Source organism: Micromesistius poutassou (genome assembly GCF_964030765.1).
Source record: "Micromesistius poutassou genome assembly, chromosome: 7".
Lineage (NCBI taxonomy): Eukaryota > Metazoa > Chordata > Actinopteri > Gadiformes > Gadidae > Micromesistius > Micromesistius poutassou.
Genome location: NC_140277.1, coordinates 8,811,928 through 8,830,898, shown reverse-complemented (window position 1 = coordinate 8,830,898; position 18,971 = coordinate 8,811,928). Strand labels below are relative to the sequence as shown.

Genomic DNA, 18,971 nt, shown 5'->3' with positions numbered 1-18,971 from the left:
CCTGTCCCATGGTTTCAGGCATTATTAAGAGCAGACAGAGAACAGCAGAGGGAAAGTGTTGAGTCTGAACAATCAGAAGAGGTGAGACGAGGTGGAACGAAAGTTGAAGCCACAGACTCATTGTCCCGACTGCTCCTCAACTGCTGGATGTACGCAGCGCCATCTTGTGGCCACTGGCTGATAAACAGCAGCAATTGCAATGTCAAGCTGAAACAGTATATAATGACATTGTATGGCCTGCGTAACTTATTTAAAGTCATTTTCAGTATTCTATAAGTGGTTAAAGAGGGGACAATAACCTACCTGACAAGTAATTATATTAAAGGTTCTAACCCTTCACATTAGATTAAATACAAAGGAATGTGGAATATCAAAGGGGCCTTTATACTGAATTTGAATTGTCATTTATTTAAAAAGGGAGTCAACAGTAAGGGTTAAAACACCTTTTTACACCCCCCACTACATGGCGACAGCGCAAATATTTTGATTTGGTGGTTCTGACTCTTGTGAGAGGTAAATATAAACCGTTATCTGGCGTTCCAAAATTGATTTTTAAAGTGCATCTTTTAAACATCTTGTATGACTATACAAGTGGGAAGAAAATCTCATCCATGTACCCCAGAGTGACCCCATCTCCTCCTGCATCTTGTACAGAAGGTATGAGCATAGTAGTTTGTCACAAGCACCTTTGTCTGGCGGGGGTTATTCTATTCAAATACACCTTTTGATGGTCAACCCTGTTGTCTCTGGATCTAAGTATAGCAGCGGGGCCAGGACTGGTTCACCGCAAGACTTTTTGATCAGCGCGGCTTCCCGTGTTGCCTCATTAGGAGTTAAGTGAGACATGGCCTTTAGAAACTCAAGAGGGTCTCCTGAAAGGGACCCATGTACACGAAGACGCCGGGGGCTTTGATCTGGGTCCTCTCTGTGTGTACAAATCAAAGTCAGCTTGGGTGCAGCGGTGGTCCTTTGCCTTTTAAGGTGTGCAGGAGGCTGGACGTTGTGTTTATTCTGTGTTGTGTGTCTGTATATTAATGTTTATTATGTATATTAATATATACATAATAAACATAACGTGCGTTTGTGTGTGGGTGTGTTTGTATATGTATGTATGTATGTATGTATGCCTAGCTGTATGTATGTATGACCGAATGAATGAATGAATAAATGATCGCGTGTGTTTGTGCATGTGTTTGTGTGTGTGTGTGTGTGTGTGGAACAGCCTCAGGGGTATTGTGTTGCGTGTGTGTGTCTAGTATGGACATACTAAGCATACAGTACTTTTATCATTAAACTAATAAAGATCCTCTTTCCTGCTGCCACTCGTTTCCAAGAAAAGAAACACAGCAACCTATCTGATTTATGGTTGCTATTAATGTCTGAGGTGCAGATAGCGTGTGTCGTGTTTGTTTTGTGTGTAAGTAGTGTGTGTTGTGTGTGTGTATGTGTGTATGTGTCTGTGCGCGTTACTATTTGTGGTAAGGCTAATCTACTCACAACAATGTATGTATGTATGTTCATGTATGTGTGTCTTTCATTTGTGCGTGATTGTCTGTAAAAACATGTGTACTGTACACATGTTTTGTACATGTTTATTCAGAATGCACATTATACATTCATGCGTGTGTGTGTGTGTGTGTGTGTGTGTGTGTGTGTGTGCGCATGTGTGTGTGTGCGTGTGCACGTGCACACGCCTGCTCGCATGCATCCGAAGGAAGTCGTAACCCTGACGAGGGTGTAGTCCCCCTTCCAGATGGCTAATGAATGAGCCGTTTAACACAGCCGATCATGTGACTCATCAAAGCCCTCCAGGATCAATGAGACCACCCCCATCAGTCGGAGGCTCCACAGCTGGTACACGTAGCGTAGATCAGGAGAACAGGTGGTGTGACAGACACGGCTGTCTAACGCACGGCTCCCTCTGTTTACTGCTGATTCATGGCGACACCACCGCTGTCGGAGTATCTGTTAGCGCTGGATACGTGTGTTAGGAGTCATGGGCTGTGACATGTGGTTATTTGAAGCTGTGTCGAGGAATGACATGGCATATGACAAATATTTATTTTAGGTTTTGACATGTTTTCACGTGTTCTGACGTTTCTGACGTATGTCCTGATGGCATGTGGTGGCTGGAGTGTTGACATTATGTCAATACTATTTTACATAACATATACTCTGTAATGATAAGTTGTGTCATGTCAGCGTTCAGCGTTTTGAGTTTATGAGAAATACTAAGTTATCATATGATGCAATGCTATGCTATTATGGCATAGGATAGCACGCAAATACTTTTAACGCTACTTTAAAAAAAAAAGTGTATGACACTTTAAAAAATGACAATGTATGACACTGTTTGAAGGAGGGCACTCCTAATGCCTGTTGAACTATAAACTACAGACTTCCATTCAAAAGTGTCATCCAATTTCAGACACACATTGATGAAAATAAACACAGTGTACATTACTCAAACATAAAAAAATAAAAGCAAAGTTTTGAGCTGGAACGAAGATGATATCACGTCTGCTGAGCAGCAACCTTATCTAGTTTATCAAAACAATATCTAAACAAGGTCTTTATTTAGCGGGTACACTGGATTTGAAATATCTTCATATCGGCTATCTATATCTGGTTAATGCTCTAATTCCTAACACAAATAAACAAACATGTAGCCGGGAGACCCAACATACTGTGAACCGGCAGTTGCAATTGTATCCTGCTGGCTGTTGACAAGTAACACTATGCAAGTCGGACGGCCACTGGCACATACTTTATCTCACACCGTCCAATGACAGATGTAGGCCTTCTGATATAGCTGTGCCAACCACAGGGACTGTTTGCAATCACTGGCCTCCATTCAAATCCTCTATCGAGTGAAAACAAGCACAACAATGGCAATGATGTTATATTACAACAAGGGCGGAATGTCTCCCCCCCAGCTGTACCGTTTCCCTGTTCCTTTCTCTTTCTCTCTCTCTTTCTTTCTCTTCCTCTCTCTCCTCTTTCCCCCTTGTCTAACTTTATCCCTCCTCTTGGTTTTCTCCTCTGTTCTTCGTTCCCCCTCTTCCGTCACTGATGCTTTCTCTTTAAACCTTGTTGTTCCCCCAGCAGCTGTGACCTTTTAGCTGTCACACACAGTGCAAGAGACAGAGAGTGAGAGTGAGAGAGAAAGAGAGAGAGGATAGACAACAGTGTGCGTGTGTGTGTGTGTGTGTGTGTGTGTGTGTGTGTGTGTGCGTGTGTGTGTGTGTGTGTGTGTGTGTGTGTGTGTGTGTGTGTGTGTGTGTGTGTGTGTGCGTGTGTGTGTGTGTGCGCGTGAGTGAGTGGTGCGGGTACATCGTGTGTTTGTTCGGATGGGTCTATTTCTGTGTGTGTGTGTTGCTTGTGTGTGTGTGCAGGTGTTTGTGTGTGTGTGTGTGTGTGTGTGTGTGTGTGTGTGTGTGTGTGTGTGTGTGTGTGAGAATCCCCATATGTATTTGTCTGCATGCAACCGTGTGTGTTTGTGTGTGTGTGTGTGTGTGTGTGTGTGTGTGTGTATGTGTGTGTGTGTGTGTGTTTGTGTGTGTGCTCATGAGCATGTGTGTGTCACACCTATGCATGTGCATGTGTGTGTGTGTGTGTGTGTGTGTGTGTGTGTGTGTGTGTGGGGAACAGGAGAGGCAGTTCAGAAAGCACAAGACGGGATTGTCACCTCAAACCAAACGTGATACATTGCCATGTGTCCGTCGGGTCAGACAGACAGACAGCCAGACGGACAGACAGACAGACAGAGAGCAGAGTCCTCGATTTTCCTCTCTGCTAGCTTCTCTGAATCAAGTTGCCATCTTTTTTACACTCATCTACTCCATCTTTGTCTTTCTTCTACATCGCTCACTGGCTGGATGTAATACTTCTTCACAGGATGAGCTTTTGGCCGGGAAAGATCGGAGTACCAAGCAAAGTCACGATTTACCACCTCAAACAGAATCTTCTTCTTGGACATTATGGACTATGAACCTAATGAGACTTTATATTTTAAACTAGTAGCGGCTAATAGATAGTAGCGGTATAAAGGTTGGTTTCTATTTTCGAGCGGTAAGAGAAGCAGTAGTTCAGACAGGGTTTTGGTCCACGCATCGCTGTGTGGGAATCCTCTCCCATCCATCCCTCCCATCCACTTTCAGGAGAGATTCTGTTGGAATAGCGATGGACTCTTGGATTACGGATTCGGGGGATTCGTGTGATTGGGGGGACTCGTCTGAAGAATCAGCACTAGATTCAGAGACTGATGACCCAGATGTGGCCTCCAGCAAAGAGTATGGCTGTTATTTAGGGCTCTGTGTGAAGCGAGTTAGAAAGTAAAATGTTATTCAGGAAAAAAGACTTGTTCAACTGGAGAAATAGACAAAACATTTTGGAAGAAAAATAATTCATTTCGAAAAATTATTTTGAAAATATTTGACACTGCAAACCTTTGGTTCCCAACTTTTCCACCATATGTTTGTTGCATCTGTTTCCCAAATATATTTTAAAATGCAACATTATTGGTGGTAAAATGAATTGGAATATGATGGACATCAATTGCTGTTTCGTCTTTCTGTCCAGTGTTTTTCCACTGTGTCTGATCCTGGTGTCTTATGTGCGTCTTGTTTCCAGAGAGGACATTCGGACGGCCAATGTCATCGCAGCGGAGACCGTCACCTGTCTGGTCATCGACAGAGAGTGAGTATCAAGTGATAGGGCTCGCACACTGAGACGTCACATCACAACGGCCAGTGCCGTCTCACGAGCACAGCAATGTTAGTGTTTATGATGGTAGGAATGTTTTTTGGGTAATTGTTTATTAGTAATCGTAAAATGCTTTGTCATCATGGGGAAACATTGTTGTGTTTGAAACTGCCATGTTCCTCATGCAAGACAATATCCTAAATTATCCTATGGTACTAACGTTTTAGCTTAAAATGGCAATATCGAAGGTTACTTATAGCAACACCTTTGGGGATGAGCAATCATTTTTCCCTAAGATACAAACAGTGTCGCCACCGACACCCAGTTTGTAACATTCATCAAACTGCAAATGAATGGATCTAAGTACAATACACGATAATGTTCTATAGTCATGTGAGAATTAGCTTGTGAGATATGCCTCATTAACATTTAACCGGGTCGTTACCAAAAGTCAAGTAGCTAATTTCCTTGTGTGCACGTTGTAAATTTAGAGACGGACAGAGAGAGAGAACGAAGAGAGAGAGAGAGAGAGAGAGAGAGAGAGAGAGAGAGAGAGAGAGAGAGAGAGAGAGAGAGAGAGAGAGAGAGAGAGAGAGAGAAGACAGACAAAGAGTGATAGATGATCAGGGAGTGAGAGAGGGTGAAAGACATAGACCAAGAGAGATAGAGAGAGACAGGCTGACAGACAGACAGACGAACAGACAGATAGAGAGAGAGTGTGACAGATTAAAGGGCGGGGAAAGCGGAGGAGCTGGTATCAGGTTGGCCTCCCTCTGGAACCCAAGGTCCAGGAATCAAACAAACACACACACACACACACACACACACACACACACACAGTGCGGTTGAACTCAATTATTGGATCATCGTCAGACATAGTTGGTTAGTGTGACCTTGGGGATGTGTGGATGTGTGTGGATGCGGTAGCGCTAGTAGCGGCTAAGATTTAGCCCTTGCAGCGGCCATGTGCTAGCCCTAACAGCGGCTACTTGTTAGCTCTAGCAGCAGTGATGTGTTAGCCCTAGCAGTAGCTACATGTTAGCCCTAGCAGAAGCTATGTATTAGCCCCAGCAGCGGCTACTTTTTAGACCTAGCAGTGGCGAAGATTTAGCCCTAGAACTGGCTACATGTTAGCCCGAGCAGTGGCTAGGTGTTAGCCCTAGCACCAGCTACATGCTAGCACTAGCAATGGCTACATGGCTTGTCCGGCAAACACATCGTTCGGCTTGCACTGCTGTGGGACGGATGCCACCTCGCTCACACTATCCGCGTTGCAGTGTGTGTGAGTCAGTGTGGCCATATGAAGTGAGAATACACATGAACTGGTCCAGATGTAGGCCTTGTATGTACTTGTACGAACCAAGACAGATATAGAAAGATGGAGAGTTAGAGAGGAAAGGTGAGAGTGGATAAAGATAGAGTGTGAGACGTACACTATGTAGGCTAGGAGCTCGAATGGCAGGGTGCCCAAAACCAACAATGTGACACTTGTGGGACAATGCAACCGCATAACACAGTGTAGACAGATCCAAGGGGATAACAGGGGGGATTAGGTGGGGGTGGGGGGGGTCGCAGGTGTGTGTGTGTGTGTCTGTGTGTGTGTGTGAGGGGGGGGGAGCACATACATTATGATCCCATCAGGGAGCCAATGGCATCTGTATCGCTTCATCGCTATTACCCCACACACACAACCCCCTCCCCCCCCCCCCTTCCCACACACACACACACACACACACACACACACACACACACACACACACACACACACACTCCAGTGTGCACACCTCACAGATCACACAGGCTCACACAGAGATGTTTGGGACTCCCTCTGGTGGCTGCTGGGTGTGTACTCTGTGGCCACGTCTGCCAGCAGAGAGAAGCAGCCTGTTGAGATCAAGTCCCTGAGTGCCCTGGTAGCTGCCTCCTGACACGACTCCAGCTGTATTCATTGAGGCATTATGTATATTTTTTGCACGGATGGTAAGCCGAAGTAGACTAATGGTGTCATATTTCTGTATCGGCATGTATTCATTTAACAGATGTCCTTCCAGAATCTCTATTGAATCGTGGGCGGCATTCACACATGCTCACGGAAAAAGTTAAACGTGTACTCAAACCATATGTTCGTTGACTATGGGTCGGGAATTCAAGGGTATTGTATTCTGCGGCTGGAAAGTCTAGTGTTTGACAATTGCATTGGGCAATAAACAAACAAATACAGCTCCGCAGCCCCCTTCTCCATCTGAGGTACTCAGCATCTCAACGCCTTCTGTGAGCCAGAGCCTTCTTAGTGGGAGACGGAGATCTCCTTGTGCTCTAGACGAGTACTTGAGCAAGGCACTTCAGCTGCACTCCAGCGTGTCGGCATAACCATGTTTGACCGTAAGAACGGACCGTAGAGGAATTACTTGAAGCCGTAGCTGCTCCTCTGTAGTAGTACTCCGTGTGACCGTAGCAGCGTTTGCATTGGTTGTGTTGATAGTGTATGATTGTATGTGTTGTGAGTGTAATTCTTGTGTGTTAATGTGTTTGTGCCGTTCATTGTTCTGTGTTGCAGTTCCTTCAAACATCTCATCGGGGGTCTTGAGGACGTGTCCTGTAAAGGACTGGAGGACGCAGACGCTAAAGCCAGGTACGTCACCCCCACGGCCCCCACTACCCCGGTCCCCTTGTCTACTAGTCCCCTAGTCTACCAGTCGTCTTGTCTACTAGTCCCCTAGTCTACCAGTCGTCTTGTCTACTAGTCCCCTAGTCTACTAGTCCCCTAGTCTACTAGTCCCATAGTCTACATGAATTAGAGCCTGCAGGCCCATTTTTTGCTTTCATTGCTCACACCTTTTGCCAAACAGGTGACTTTTCTTAACTATCTACTAATAATATTCATTCACCGTTCAAATGCTGAATCATAGTTTAGCTAGCCTAAATGTAAAAGATTAGTTAAATTACTAATATTGTAACTAGTGCATGACTAGTTACAATATTAGTTATTTAATAAAAATCATAAAACAGGTGGCTTAAATCAAGCGATCCGATTGGTTTCCAACTGTTGTATAATGAGCGTATACTATGGAAGCATATATGTAGTAAAATTCAAATGGCAATGCAATTTGCAATTTGCAATTCAATAAGTCATTACATTGTGCAATTGACAATTCATTATGCAATTTAATAATGTAATTTGTAAATACGTTATTCAAAGTGTATTTTAATATGCAAAGTGACAATGAAATCCTCAATAAAATTTGCAAAAGTTATAACAATAAAAATAGAATAACATTTTGTCCAATTTTTTGAGTTCCTTTATTCAAATTGAAAAGCTATAGCATCCCCGTGATTGCAATGCACTTCGCCACGCTCCGTGTGTTGCAAAATTCAAATGACATTTCAATCCGCAAAACACTTTGCAAATCGTTTTGCAAAACGTTTTGCAAAACGTATCAGCCAATCGCGTCTGGGGGGGAACTTACGTCACTTGCTCGTCAGACCAGCTGATCATCCACGCACATTGCAATTTATTTATTTATTTATCCCGCAGCAGCTGCCAGACCGTCTTTTCCGCCATTTTCAGTTATAATTACGTAAACTCAGGCAAACCATAGACCTATTAAGAGTCAAATCTGGCACAATGCTAGGCATAGAAAATAAATTGCAACGTGCGTGGATGATCAGCTGGTCTGACGAGCAAGTGACGTAGTCCCCCCCCCAGACGCGATTGGCTGATACGTTTTGCAAAACGTTTTGCAAAACGATTTGCAAAGTGTTTTGCGGATTGAAATGTCATTTGAATTTTGCAACACACGGAGCGTGGCGAAGTGCATTGCAATCACGGGGACGCTATAGCTTTTCAATTTGAATAAAGGAACTCAAAAAATTTGACAAAATGTTATTCTATTTTTATTGTTATAACTTTTGCAAATTTTATTGAGGATTTCATTGTCACTTTGCATATTAAAATACACTTTGAATAACGTATTTACAAATTACATTATTAAATTGCATAATGAATTATCAATTGCACAATGTAATGACTTATTGAATTGCAAATTGCAAATTGCATTGCTATTTGAATTTTACTACATATATGCTTCCATAGTATACACACAGTTATGACGCCCATTCAGTTTACGGAGTTCTGTATCACTCCGCGCCTAACTTGAACTGTTGTTTTATTTATATATAAAAGCAATAGCATAGTTCACTGAAGCCTAAAAATATGTTGATTGATGGAGAGGGTGGAAACGTTGTAAAGCAATAGGCACACGGTAAGTGAACTGCTCGATAGTAGGCTAAATTGCGGCGAACCAAGCTACCGTCTCTAGCCTTCTCTCTGAAGGACGCTACAGTGTGTTGCATAGCAACCGCCGCGCACTTTGCAGGCAGCCAGGAGGGACTACATTTTTGTATTCGTTAAAAAAATGCTTTTCCGACTTTCCGACTAGTTTTTTAAAAATTTAGAGTGTATTCAGTCAGTGAAATGTATTATACCACAGTTACGGGTCGTTGTCGACCCCCCTTAACTGCACATTCCACAGCCTGTCGTGATCTATTGCTTAAATATATATTTGTCTCTTTCCACTGTACAAATAAATAGTCACATTAGTTCTGGGTTTTGATCCCCAATGTATACAGTGTACTACTAACTCCTACCAGCTAATGCATTACATTGAGGCACTTTGGACAAGAGGTCCTGCTAAATGGCTAAATCATGAATAGTTTTAATTATCATTGGAATCCTAAGTGATCTCGGGCTCTAAAGTCTGTTCCCTAACATATCCTTGAATGACCTCCCGTCTGAGTTAGACGCTGACCTCTGGGTGTATCTGCCATGGAATTAATATGCAGTCCGTTCACCGTCGCCATGGAAACAAGAGTAACACCACAGTAGCAGGCCCAGGACACCCTTATCGTGTCGCAAACACACAAGCACCTTGGGCCTAGTCTGGTGTGTGCGTGCCTGTGTGCATGTTGGTATGTGTGTGTGTGTGCACCCATGTGTGTGTGTGTGTGTGTGTGTGTGTGTGTGTGTGTGTGAGAGTGTGTGAGTGTGTGTGTGCGTGTGGTGCAACCATGTGTGCCCATGTGTGTGTCTACTCAGGGTGAGTTCAAAGTGAAAGAGGACAGAGGGGATGGAGGTAAAGAACGAGAACAGGTGGGGAAAGGGAAATAGAGGTGCAATAAAAGGACGAAGAAAGCCAACCGCTAGATCAGACAATTTACAATTACTCCCTGCTGCCACTCAGATCTTTCGCTTTTCTGATTCCTCCTTTTGTGAGGATTCAGACAACCTGACGGTCATATCTGTGGGAGAGAAGCAACGCTCACACAGAGACTACAGGTGGAAAATCAGGTGGAGCAATTTGCTAAAACCTGGTACAATGCATCTCTCCTTGCTCTAAACATTAACCTTGTTTAGAGCAAGGTTAATGTTTCTTTTGTACATTGTCCCTGTTAAGTTACATTACATTTACACCTATGCATGAAATAGAGGCTAATAGTGGCTGTAAGTTATTGCGATTGAGAGAGAGAGAGAGAGAGAGAGAGAGAGAGAGAGAGAGAGAGAGAGAGAGAGAGAGAGAGAGAGAGAGAGAGAGAGAGAGAGAGAGAGAGAGAGAGAGAGAGAGAGAGAGAGAGATCAGCCCAGTACTTTTTTGTTCCTGTAATGAGATCAGGTTTCCCTTTAAGTCTAAATGATATTCCTGCGTAGAACACAGTGGGTCTCTCTACAACGGTGTCTTCATTCATGGTGTGTCATATAATAATGTACATATATGAGCACCTTCTCGACTAGGCAACTAGACCCTTTCAGTGTAGAGATTACATGATGCTTATATTTTCCTAAATTATCTTGCCTCCTCCTGGGGGTGTCTATTGTTTGTGCATGATGATACTTCTACATGTCGTTATCATCCGCAGCAGGGTTTCAGTTATGTTGTTATGTGCTAACTGTGTGCACTTTTAAGGAGCTGCTTTCTGAATTTCATTGTACTGTGTATAATGACAATAAAGGCTTTCTATTTATATTTCTTCTACAACCTGAAGACAGAAACAACTTACAGAAAGAACTTACACAATTATTATTCATTTAGATAAATGAATCAAAAATAATGAATCAAGAATAGAGTACACTTAATTGTTTGTATGCTTTGATTTTTCTCAGCCTCACTTGTTGGCTTAGGATGTAACTTTCAACCGTTGTTATAAATGTGGAAATGTAAAATAACTGCATTGAATCCTGTAGCATTTCCTGTAACACGTGTTTCTATAAGCCCCTTATAGAAACATGAGCTACTTTGTGTTCCTGTGTGTGTTCTGCTCCATAAGAAGGTCAGGGAATGATCACCCTAATTGCAATCATAAATACAAATAAAAAGCTACTAAGACATTAAAAAACAATATTGGCCTGCACAGGAAACAGAGGCAATAAAAAAGGCAGCATGGTTAGATTCATGCTCCAAATCCATTGTGTGAGTGTTGCCGCGAGCCAATGGGAGCTCATTATGGGAAACAGGAAATATGTCTTCTGAGGTATTCTACATTTACTGTTAATGCACTGGCTCAGAATCAGCTAGCCGGTTCACATGGGGATAACATCATTGTTCATGTGCTATGACCTCATCCCTGCTGATGACATGAGATGATCACATAGCTAAGGCCCACACTCGAGAGCTCCAGCTGAATCCAGCCTCTTTCAGCTCTGAATTATAAGACTGAAAAAATATATAGATGGATTTGAGGATAGCCATTGTCAGTCAAATATGTGCTCGAGGACTAGAATGCAGGATATTCATTAGGTAGTTGATCAGATAAAGGCTGCTGATGGGCATACATTTAATTTGTGTGTGTGTGTATGTGTGTGTGTTTGTGTGTGTGTGTGTGTGTGTGTGTGTGTGTGTGTGTGTGTGTGCGTGTGTGCGTGTGTGCGTGTGCACTAATTAGCCATATGATGATAAAAGTCACACCTGATATTATGTGATGGCTGCAGTGGAAGTTCACTAAAGTGTAGTATAAACATGTTAACTACATTTTCATATTGCATTTGTCATTAAAGAAACCGGAGTTAAAACATCTAGAAAATCAACAAAATCATATTGAATTCGTCCTCATATTTTATATACTCATATTTTATTTCATAGAATATCATTGTTTTGGACTCTTGAAGCAAGCCCACCACCTACTGGTCACAGTTGGTATCTCTTAACTCAGTTTATAATGTATTGAAAGTACACGGCGAAGGATAAATCCCTAACTTAGTGGGTAATCTGAATGTATTGAAAATGCAAACAATCACTAATTATTCTCAGGGTTTCATGGGTTTTCACAGCAAGATTTAGCCACCTATTATATCGGCAAACCTTTCCTCTAAAAATGTTCCAACCCACAACCATTGACCCCTAACCATACAATCGGAATATATCGCAATGTACATATTATATAGATGTTACAGACTAGAAGGATCAGGATGAGCAGATGATCCTATTTAGACATGTGTATATGAGGTCCCCCTCCATACAGCTCTCCTCATCGCAGACTTAGCACCGTGAAAGATCACCACAGTGTCGGTAAGGCATGGAGGGGTGGGGCCTTCACTGGCTCTCAGAGCAGTCCACTCAGCAGCACCCCATGGGAGGGGGGAGTCTAGGCTGGCCTCCAGCCGAGAGACAGAGAGACGGGATATTATAGATACAGCTGTGTGTGTGTGTGTGTGTGTGTGTGTGTCTGTGTGTATATATATGTGTATGTGTATGTCTGTGTGTGTCTCTGTCTGCGTGCGTGTGTGCGTGCGTGTGTGTGCGTGCGTGCGTGTGTGCGTGCGTGTGTGCGTGCGTGTGTGTGTTTTAAATGACAGAAGTCTGTGATCTCTTCCTCTGAAATATTTAATCCAAAAACAAAGTTATTAATTTATCTCATCCAAGGATAGTACTAAAAAATGTATCACATACACAACAGCAAAAGGTTTCAATACCTCGAGAAACCATCGACATATAAACATTGATTATATTTTGAGTTGAACAGAGGAAATAAAATTCCGGACCCACTCTCTCTCACACACACACACACACACACACGCGCACACACACACACACACACACACACACACACACACACACACACACACACACACACACACACACACACACACACACACACACACACACACACACACACACACCACACACACACACACTAGGGCTGTCAACGAATATTATAAATTCGAATATATATTCAAATCGTTTTTTTAAAACAGACATTCAAAGGTGAAAATTTATATTCAAATGTGGAAAAACACACACCCACGGCAGCTGCGGTGCGGCTGTCTGCTTTGCGAGTGGGTGCACTGCACTTCAATTAATGTTATATTTGTTTCAATCACTGAATGAAGCCTGCCATATTTGGGACAAGAGTCGGGACCTTAAATTGCTTGCACAAAACTCTTGATCAGCACTTGTTTATTGTTGTTGTTTATTTAAACCAGTATGCACAGAGAGAGTGAGGGGAGTGAGAGAGAGGTCTGCGGTCTTTGCTATTAGTTCATTTACTTATTTTTGTGTAGGTAATATGTTGTCAAATATGTTTAAATAAATAAACTACCTATACAAGTAGTTATGTCTCATTGTATTAGTTTGTCCTGTTATTGACGGGAATTTTAGCTGGAATATTCAAACGTAATTTTTGAGCAATTTTGACAGCCCTAACACACACACCAATTGAGAGTCAAACCCTGAAGTAGAGACATTTTTAAACAAGCTTCCCGCCTGCCGCCACCACCCCCACCACCCCCACCACCACCCAACCACCCCACCACCCCACCACCTCCTCTGCCAGTCACGGTGTGGTTCCCCTGTCAGCTCCCCCTTCCCTGTAAGGCTACACCAGGACATGTGGGGCCAGACGCGGCCAGAAGGAGGGAGTCATTGCTCTGTTCTTTAGTGACCCTGCATGGCTCTGTCCCCCTGGTGGTGGGGGGTGGGAGGTGAGGGGGGGGGGGGGGGGGTTTGTATGTCCCTTTTAAACCTTCTAATCCGTAGAGAAAGAGCTACTGATACCCATCCTTGATGAGGTCATAGGACAAGAGGACAGGAGAGGCTGTGCGCAATAGGAGATTGGTTACAACAAACAGCATCTCTCTCTCTCTCTCTCTGCCGGTTGTTTGGTGATCTGAAATGCCCTGCCGTGCGTGCGTGCCTGTGTGTGTGTGTTTACTGTAAACACAGTGGAACTGGGCACCACCTGTTTCCACCTGTGATGAAGTGCCCTTGAATGAGAACAATTAGTCTGTGGTCACACTGAATGTCACGCCGACGGATATTCTGAGACACACGCACCTGCTACGGTTTAGCCTGTTAGTTTCTTCAAAGAATAGTGCCATCCATCCATTGGAAGAAGTATGAAATATACAAATTATATAAAAATAACAGGAATATTTATGTGAATACACGATCTTGACCTGTAGGACAAATGTACTTTAGACAGAACTGTGGGTGGCTTAGGGAACTGTCCCGGCCGGGTAAACAAAGCTAAGGCCACTAGGTTGGAAATGCGGAAGGATGCTGCCTCTGTAATATCACACTTCCTTAAAACATAAATTTATATTTTTAGTGTAAGGCTAAACCGAGATGAAGGGAGGGGGGGTGGTAGGGGCCGCCAGTCTGTGAATTTGCAATAAAAAACAATTGTTCACAAAAAAAAGTGGATGGCTTAGGTCATTTGGTTGATGGTTTAAATAAGCGGAGAAAGTACCGTTAACTAATTGTCCTCCTTTCCCTTCCTCTCCTGTCATCACAGATACGAGGCAGAGAACGCTTTCTTCTTCAACCTCAACCTGGCCGACTTCAACATCATCGACACGCTGGGCGTCGGTGGCTTTGGTCGCGTGGAGCTGGTGAGAGCGCCACACCACTCACTCAATCACCTGACCTGAGAACAGGCCAGACTAGTGGTGAGGGGGGGGTTTGACCCACCCGCCCCCCCCCCCCCCTCACCCAAGGGGTACTGGGTCTGATCTGCCCCCATCCCTAGTCTACCTGTAAGCATCTTTCAGCAACATAACCTCAACCCGACCTGCTCTTCATGACATGCATCCAAACTCACTGGAAGTCGCTTTGGGTACAATGACTACTACTACTAAATACTAAATAAGTAGCATTGTAAAATATATAAACAGATGTGTATTATCACATCATCAACATAGTATGAGGTTCCCTATTTTAAACGGTGATGAAAATCATTCAAAGCGGTTATTAGAGAGAGAGCTTATTCATAAGGGGTTATTTTATTAATATTTATTTATTTGTTATTTATTTTCTGGCACTGTGCAGGTTCAGCTGAAGAGTGACGAGAACAAGACGTTTGCCATGAAGATCCTGAAGAAGCGACACATCGTTGATACCCGGCAACAGGAGCACATACGCTCAGAGAAACTCATTATGCAAGAGGCCCACTCAGACTTCATTGTGAGGTACACCCTGGAAATCAAATAATGTAATAAAACCTCACGTTCAACCTGCTTTCCTGCATCTCTCTGCTGTGCTGCCTGTAAGGGCTGCAAGCCTTTTTGTTTAATAAGAGAGCAGGAAGGATCCCTACCACCACGTATTTTCATCTTCCCTCTCTGATGCACAACTGCTCTTAGACAAGCATTGCCATGTAATCTGCTTTAAGTCTACATTTATATCTCAATTAATTTATGCGAAATGTGGGCCCTTTTTTTTCTCTCCATCAAAAACATTGACATAAATAATGACTAATTGAATTTTCTAATGTAATTTGTTGTGAATTATTTTGTTGTTATTTGTGTTTACAGGCTGTATAGAACATTTAAAGACAGCAAGTATCTGTACATGTTGATGGAGGCCTGCCTGGGCGGGGAGCTCTGGACCATTCTCAGAGACAGGTGACGTCTACTTTACTAAGAAACAACCTTAAAACATTCCCCAGCTCACCTACCGACGCCTCTCTGAAATGTCATATTTGACTTATGAACTAACCTCAACCATCTCCTCAAGTCATATCCACTGTGATGACAAAATGACTGAGTACTGGTCATTTGCTCAACAACAAACAGAATAAATACGCAGCTATTCCTCTATGGTTAACAACGTGACTTCTACTCACTGTAGTAGAAGACATGCCCCCGCCGTCCACTCCTCCTCACGCCCCCTTGCTGCCTGTCTCCCCTGCAGGGGCTCGTTCGAGGACTCCACCACCAGGTTCTACACGGCGTGCGTGGTGGAGGCCTTCGCCTATCTGCATTCCAAAGGCATAATTTATAGAGACCTGAAACCTGAGAACCTCATACTGGACCACCGGGGCTACGCCAAGCTGGTGAGACGCCAGATAACCAACTGAATCAAATGGATGGACGGTGGATGATGGATGATGAACGATGGATGGATGGATGAATGGACGATGGATCGTTTGGATGAATGGATGATGGATGGATGGATGGATGGATTTGTGGATGGATGAATGGATGATGGATGGATGAATGAATGCAACATGGACGATGGATGGATGGATGGATGGATGAATTAATTAATGATGGACGATGGATGGAAGGATGGATGGATGATGTACGATGGATGGATGTTAAATCTTTCACGATGTGTGTTCTCTCGGGCGTTACCATGTCAACGTATGTTTTGCTTCCGTCTAGATAACCTCATCCGTCCATGTTGTTTTTGCCGGTAGGTGGATTTCGGGTTTGCCAAGAAGATCGGCTTTGGGAAGAAGACGTGGACCTTCTGCGGAACGCCGGAATACGTAGCGCCAGAGATCATCCTGAACAAAGGTCACGACATCTCAGCGGACTACTGGTCCCTGGGGATCCTCATGTTCGAACTGCTCACCGGCAGGTAGGACTATGCACTGTCTATCAAATAGTTCCTCTCCCCTAGGATCCTATTGGTGGAGATGGGACTATTACACTAATAATACACTTTTTATTAACTTTGTCTTTCTGATTCTTACAGCCGCCCTTCATTCTCTCTAGTTTTTTTAATATACTTTTTATCCTAATACCATTTGGATTATATGCTCCGCAAGTTTTCAGCCTCACTTAAAAGCACTTTGAATAAAAGTGGAAAAATATGTTATTTTGATGGGTATAGATGTGACGGAACATTATTCTTCAAATCCCTAATACTTCTCTTCATGTCTTCTTTCAGCCCTCCATTCTCTGGCCCTGATCCAATGAAGACTTACAACATCATCCTGAGAGGCATTGACATGATCGAATTTCCAAAGAAGATTACCAAAAACGCAGGCAACTTAATCAAAAAACTATGCAGGTATGAAACTGCAGGAGGCACCCGCTCCTGATTCGAATTTGTCACGGTGAAATAATGCGCTGGAAGCATGTCAACCCTCACTCTGTGTGTATGTACTCTTTCTGTCCACGCCACAGAGATAATCCTTCGGAGAGGCTGGGAAACTTGAAGAACGGCGTTAAAGACATCCAGAAGCACAAGTAAGCCTGGCAGAAAACTGCCAAACCAAATCCCTCCTAACTGGCTTACCCCCCCCACCCCCAATAAAGCAGAAGATTGAGCTGCCATAAAGCGGTCCGTCATCTTGTTGTGCTTTTTGTTTCCCCCTCAGATGGTTTGAAGGCTTTAACTGGGAGGGACTGAAGAAAGGAACGCTGACACCTCCAATCATCCCCAATGTAAGACAATATAACCACAGACGCCCGCTTCTTTTAACATGATAAATATGGGCCTGTCCTTATAAGAACAAAATTCAGATGTATCATCAATTTTCACTATCCTTTTAATGGTTGCGTACATGGGTGAATGGATGAATGGACGGATCAGTGTATGATAGATGGGTGTATGATGGATGGATGAATTCATTAAATAATAATCAAATGAGAATTAATTAAATAATAATCAAATGAGTGTATGGATGAATAGACTGATTTATGAATGAATGGATAAGTTGCATAGAAGGTTCATGAATTGACGGATGAATTAGGGTGGAGGGTGACGGATGACTGATGGGTGAATGAATGCCAAATCCACCGACGAGTGACTCCGTCCCCCTCCCTTCCCCAGGTGACGTCGGCGGTGGACACCAGTAACTTCGACAGCTTCCCCGAGGACAATGAGGACCCCCCGCCCGACGACAACTCTGGCTGGGACGGCGACTTTTAGACAAAAAAACACAAACGGCCTTGCCCTCAAGCAGAAACACTAAAGGAGCCGCGGCTCGGAGGCCATCTTCAGGACGTAGCTGCTGAGCTGTGTAAAGAAAGGAACCCGCAAGGAAGCAGAGACGGACAGCCCAGCCTTGGAGTCACCAGGATGCCTTCCCTACACTGTGGTGCAGGAGGACTGAGAGACTACTGTAGCACCTCTTCAGTGCTCCCCTCACAGGGCGGACAACGTGCAGGGACACACGCACACACACATACACACACACACAAATTGACTTACATGCACACACACACACGCACACACACACACACACACACACCCATACACACACACACACAGACACACACACAGACACACACACACAAATTGACTTACATGCACACACACACACACACACACACACACACACACACACACACAAATTGACTTACATGCACACACACACACACACACACACGCCCATACACAGATACACACGCCCAGATACACAAAGGGACACACACACATATTGACTTACATGCACACACACACACACACACATGGTAACACGTGCTAACATGTGCACACACTGTCCACAGGTACATGTGCTCATGCATGCGCACCCACGTGCACACAGACACACGCACACACATGCGCACATGCTCACAGAGAGATGTAAATGCACACACACGCACACAGACAAATGCAGTCACAAATACACACACACACACACACACACACACACAAACACACACGCACGCACGCACTCAGACACATGCACACCCACACGTGCATACAGACACACACAGACTTAAAGTTAGTAAATTAAAGACTCAAGTGTTGTCCTATTTCAAAAGGAAATTGGTTTGTTTTGGCGGGAATGAATGAACGTGTCATAGTCCATCTATTCTGAATATTGGTCTATGGAAATCACTGTTGCTGAAGCGTCATAATGTTATGGGGGCGGGGGGGGGGGGATCATAAGGCTGATGCTGGTGGGGATTATCAGTTAGTGTCGGAGGTTTTCTTCACGGTCATGACGACAGCTCTCCGAGTCTCCTGCTCGTTCTGTAAGACATATCAAGCTGGTCTCCCGCGTTGTGGACATGCCGTTACCAGCTGGACATCTGCGAT

The 18,971-nt window shown here is 43.8% G+C and overlaps 1 protein-coding gene across 1 annotated transcript in view; it reads left to right on the top strand.

The window, feature by feature from the left end:
- The window catches only part of LOC311350255 (cGMP-dependent protein kinase 1), a 43,318-nt gene extending 24,682 nt beyond the window's left edge, over nucleotides 1-18,636 (top strand). Inside the window, exons 6-16 of the mRNA XM_084470250.1 lie at nucleotides 4,633-4,698; nucleotides 7,262-7,336; nucleotides 14,488-14,584; nucleotides 15,021-15,160; nucleotides 15,506-15,595; nucleotides 15,885-16,026; nucleotides 16,393-16,556; nucleotides 16,869-16,991; nucleotides 17,108-17,170; nucleotides 17,302-17,368; nucleotides 17,757-18,636. Coding sequence (XP_084326376.1) covers nucleotides 4,633-4,698; nucleotides 7,262-7,336; nucleotides 14,488-14,584; nucleotides 15,021-15,160; nucleotides 15,506-15,595; nucleotides 15,885-16,026; nucleotides 16,393-16,556; nucleotides 16,869-16,991; nucleotides 17,108-17,170; nucleotides 17,302-17,368; nucleotides 17,757-17,855 — 1,126 coding nt within the window. The 3' untranslated portion in view covers nucleotides 17,856-18,636. The remainder of the gene's footprint in view (nucleotides 1-4,632; nucleotides 4,699-7,261; nucleotides 7,337-14,487; nucleotides 14,585-15,020; nucleotides 15,161-15,505; nucleotides 15,596-15,884; nucleotides 16,027-16,392; nucleotides 16,557-16,868; nucleotides 16,992-17,107; nucleotides 17,171-17,301; nucleotides 17,369-17,756) is intronic.
- Nucleotides 18,637-18,971: the final 335 nt, after the last annotated feature.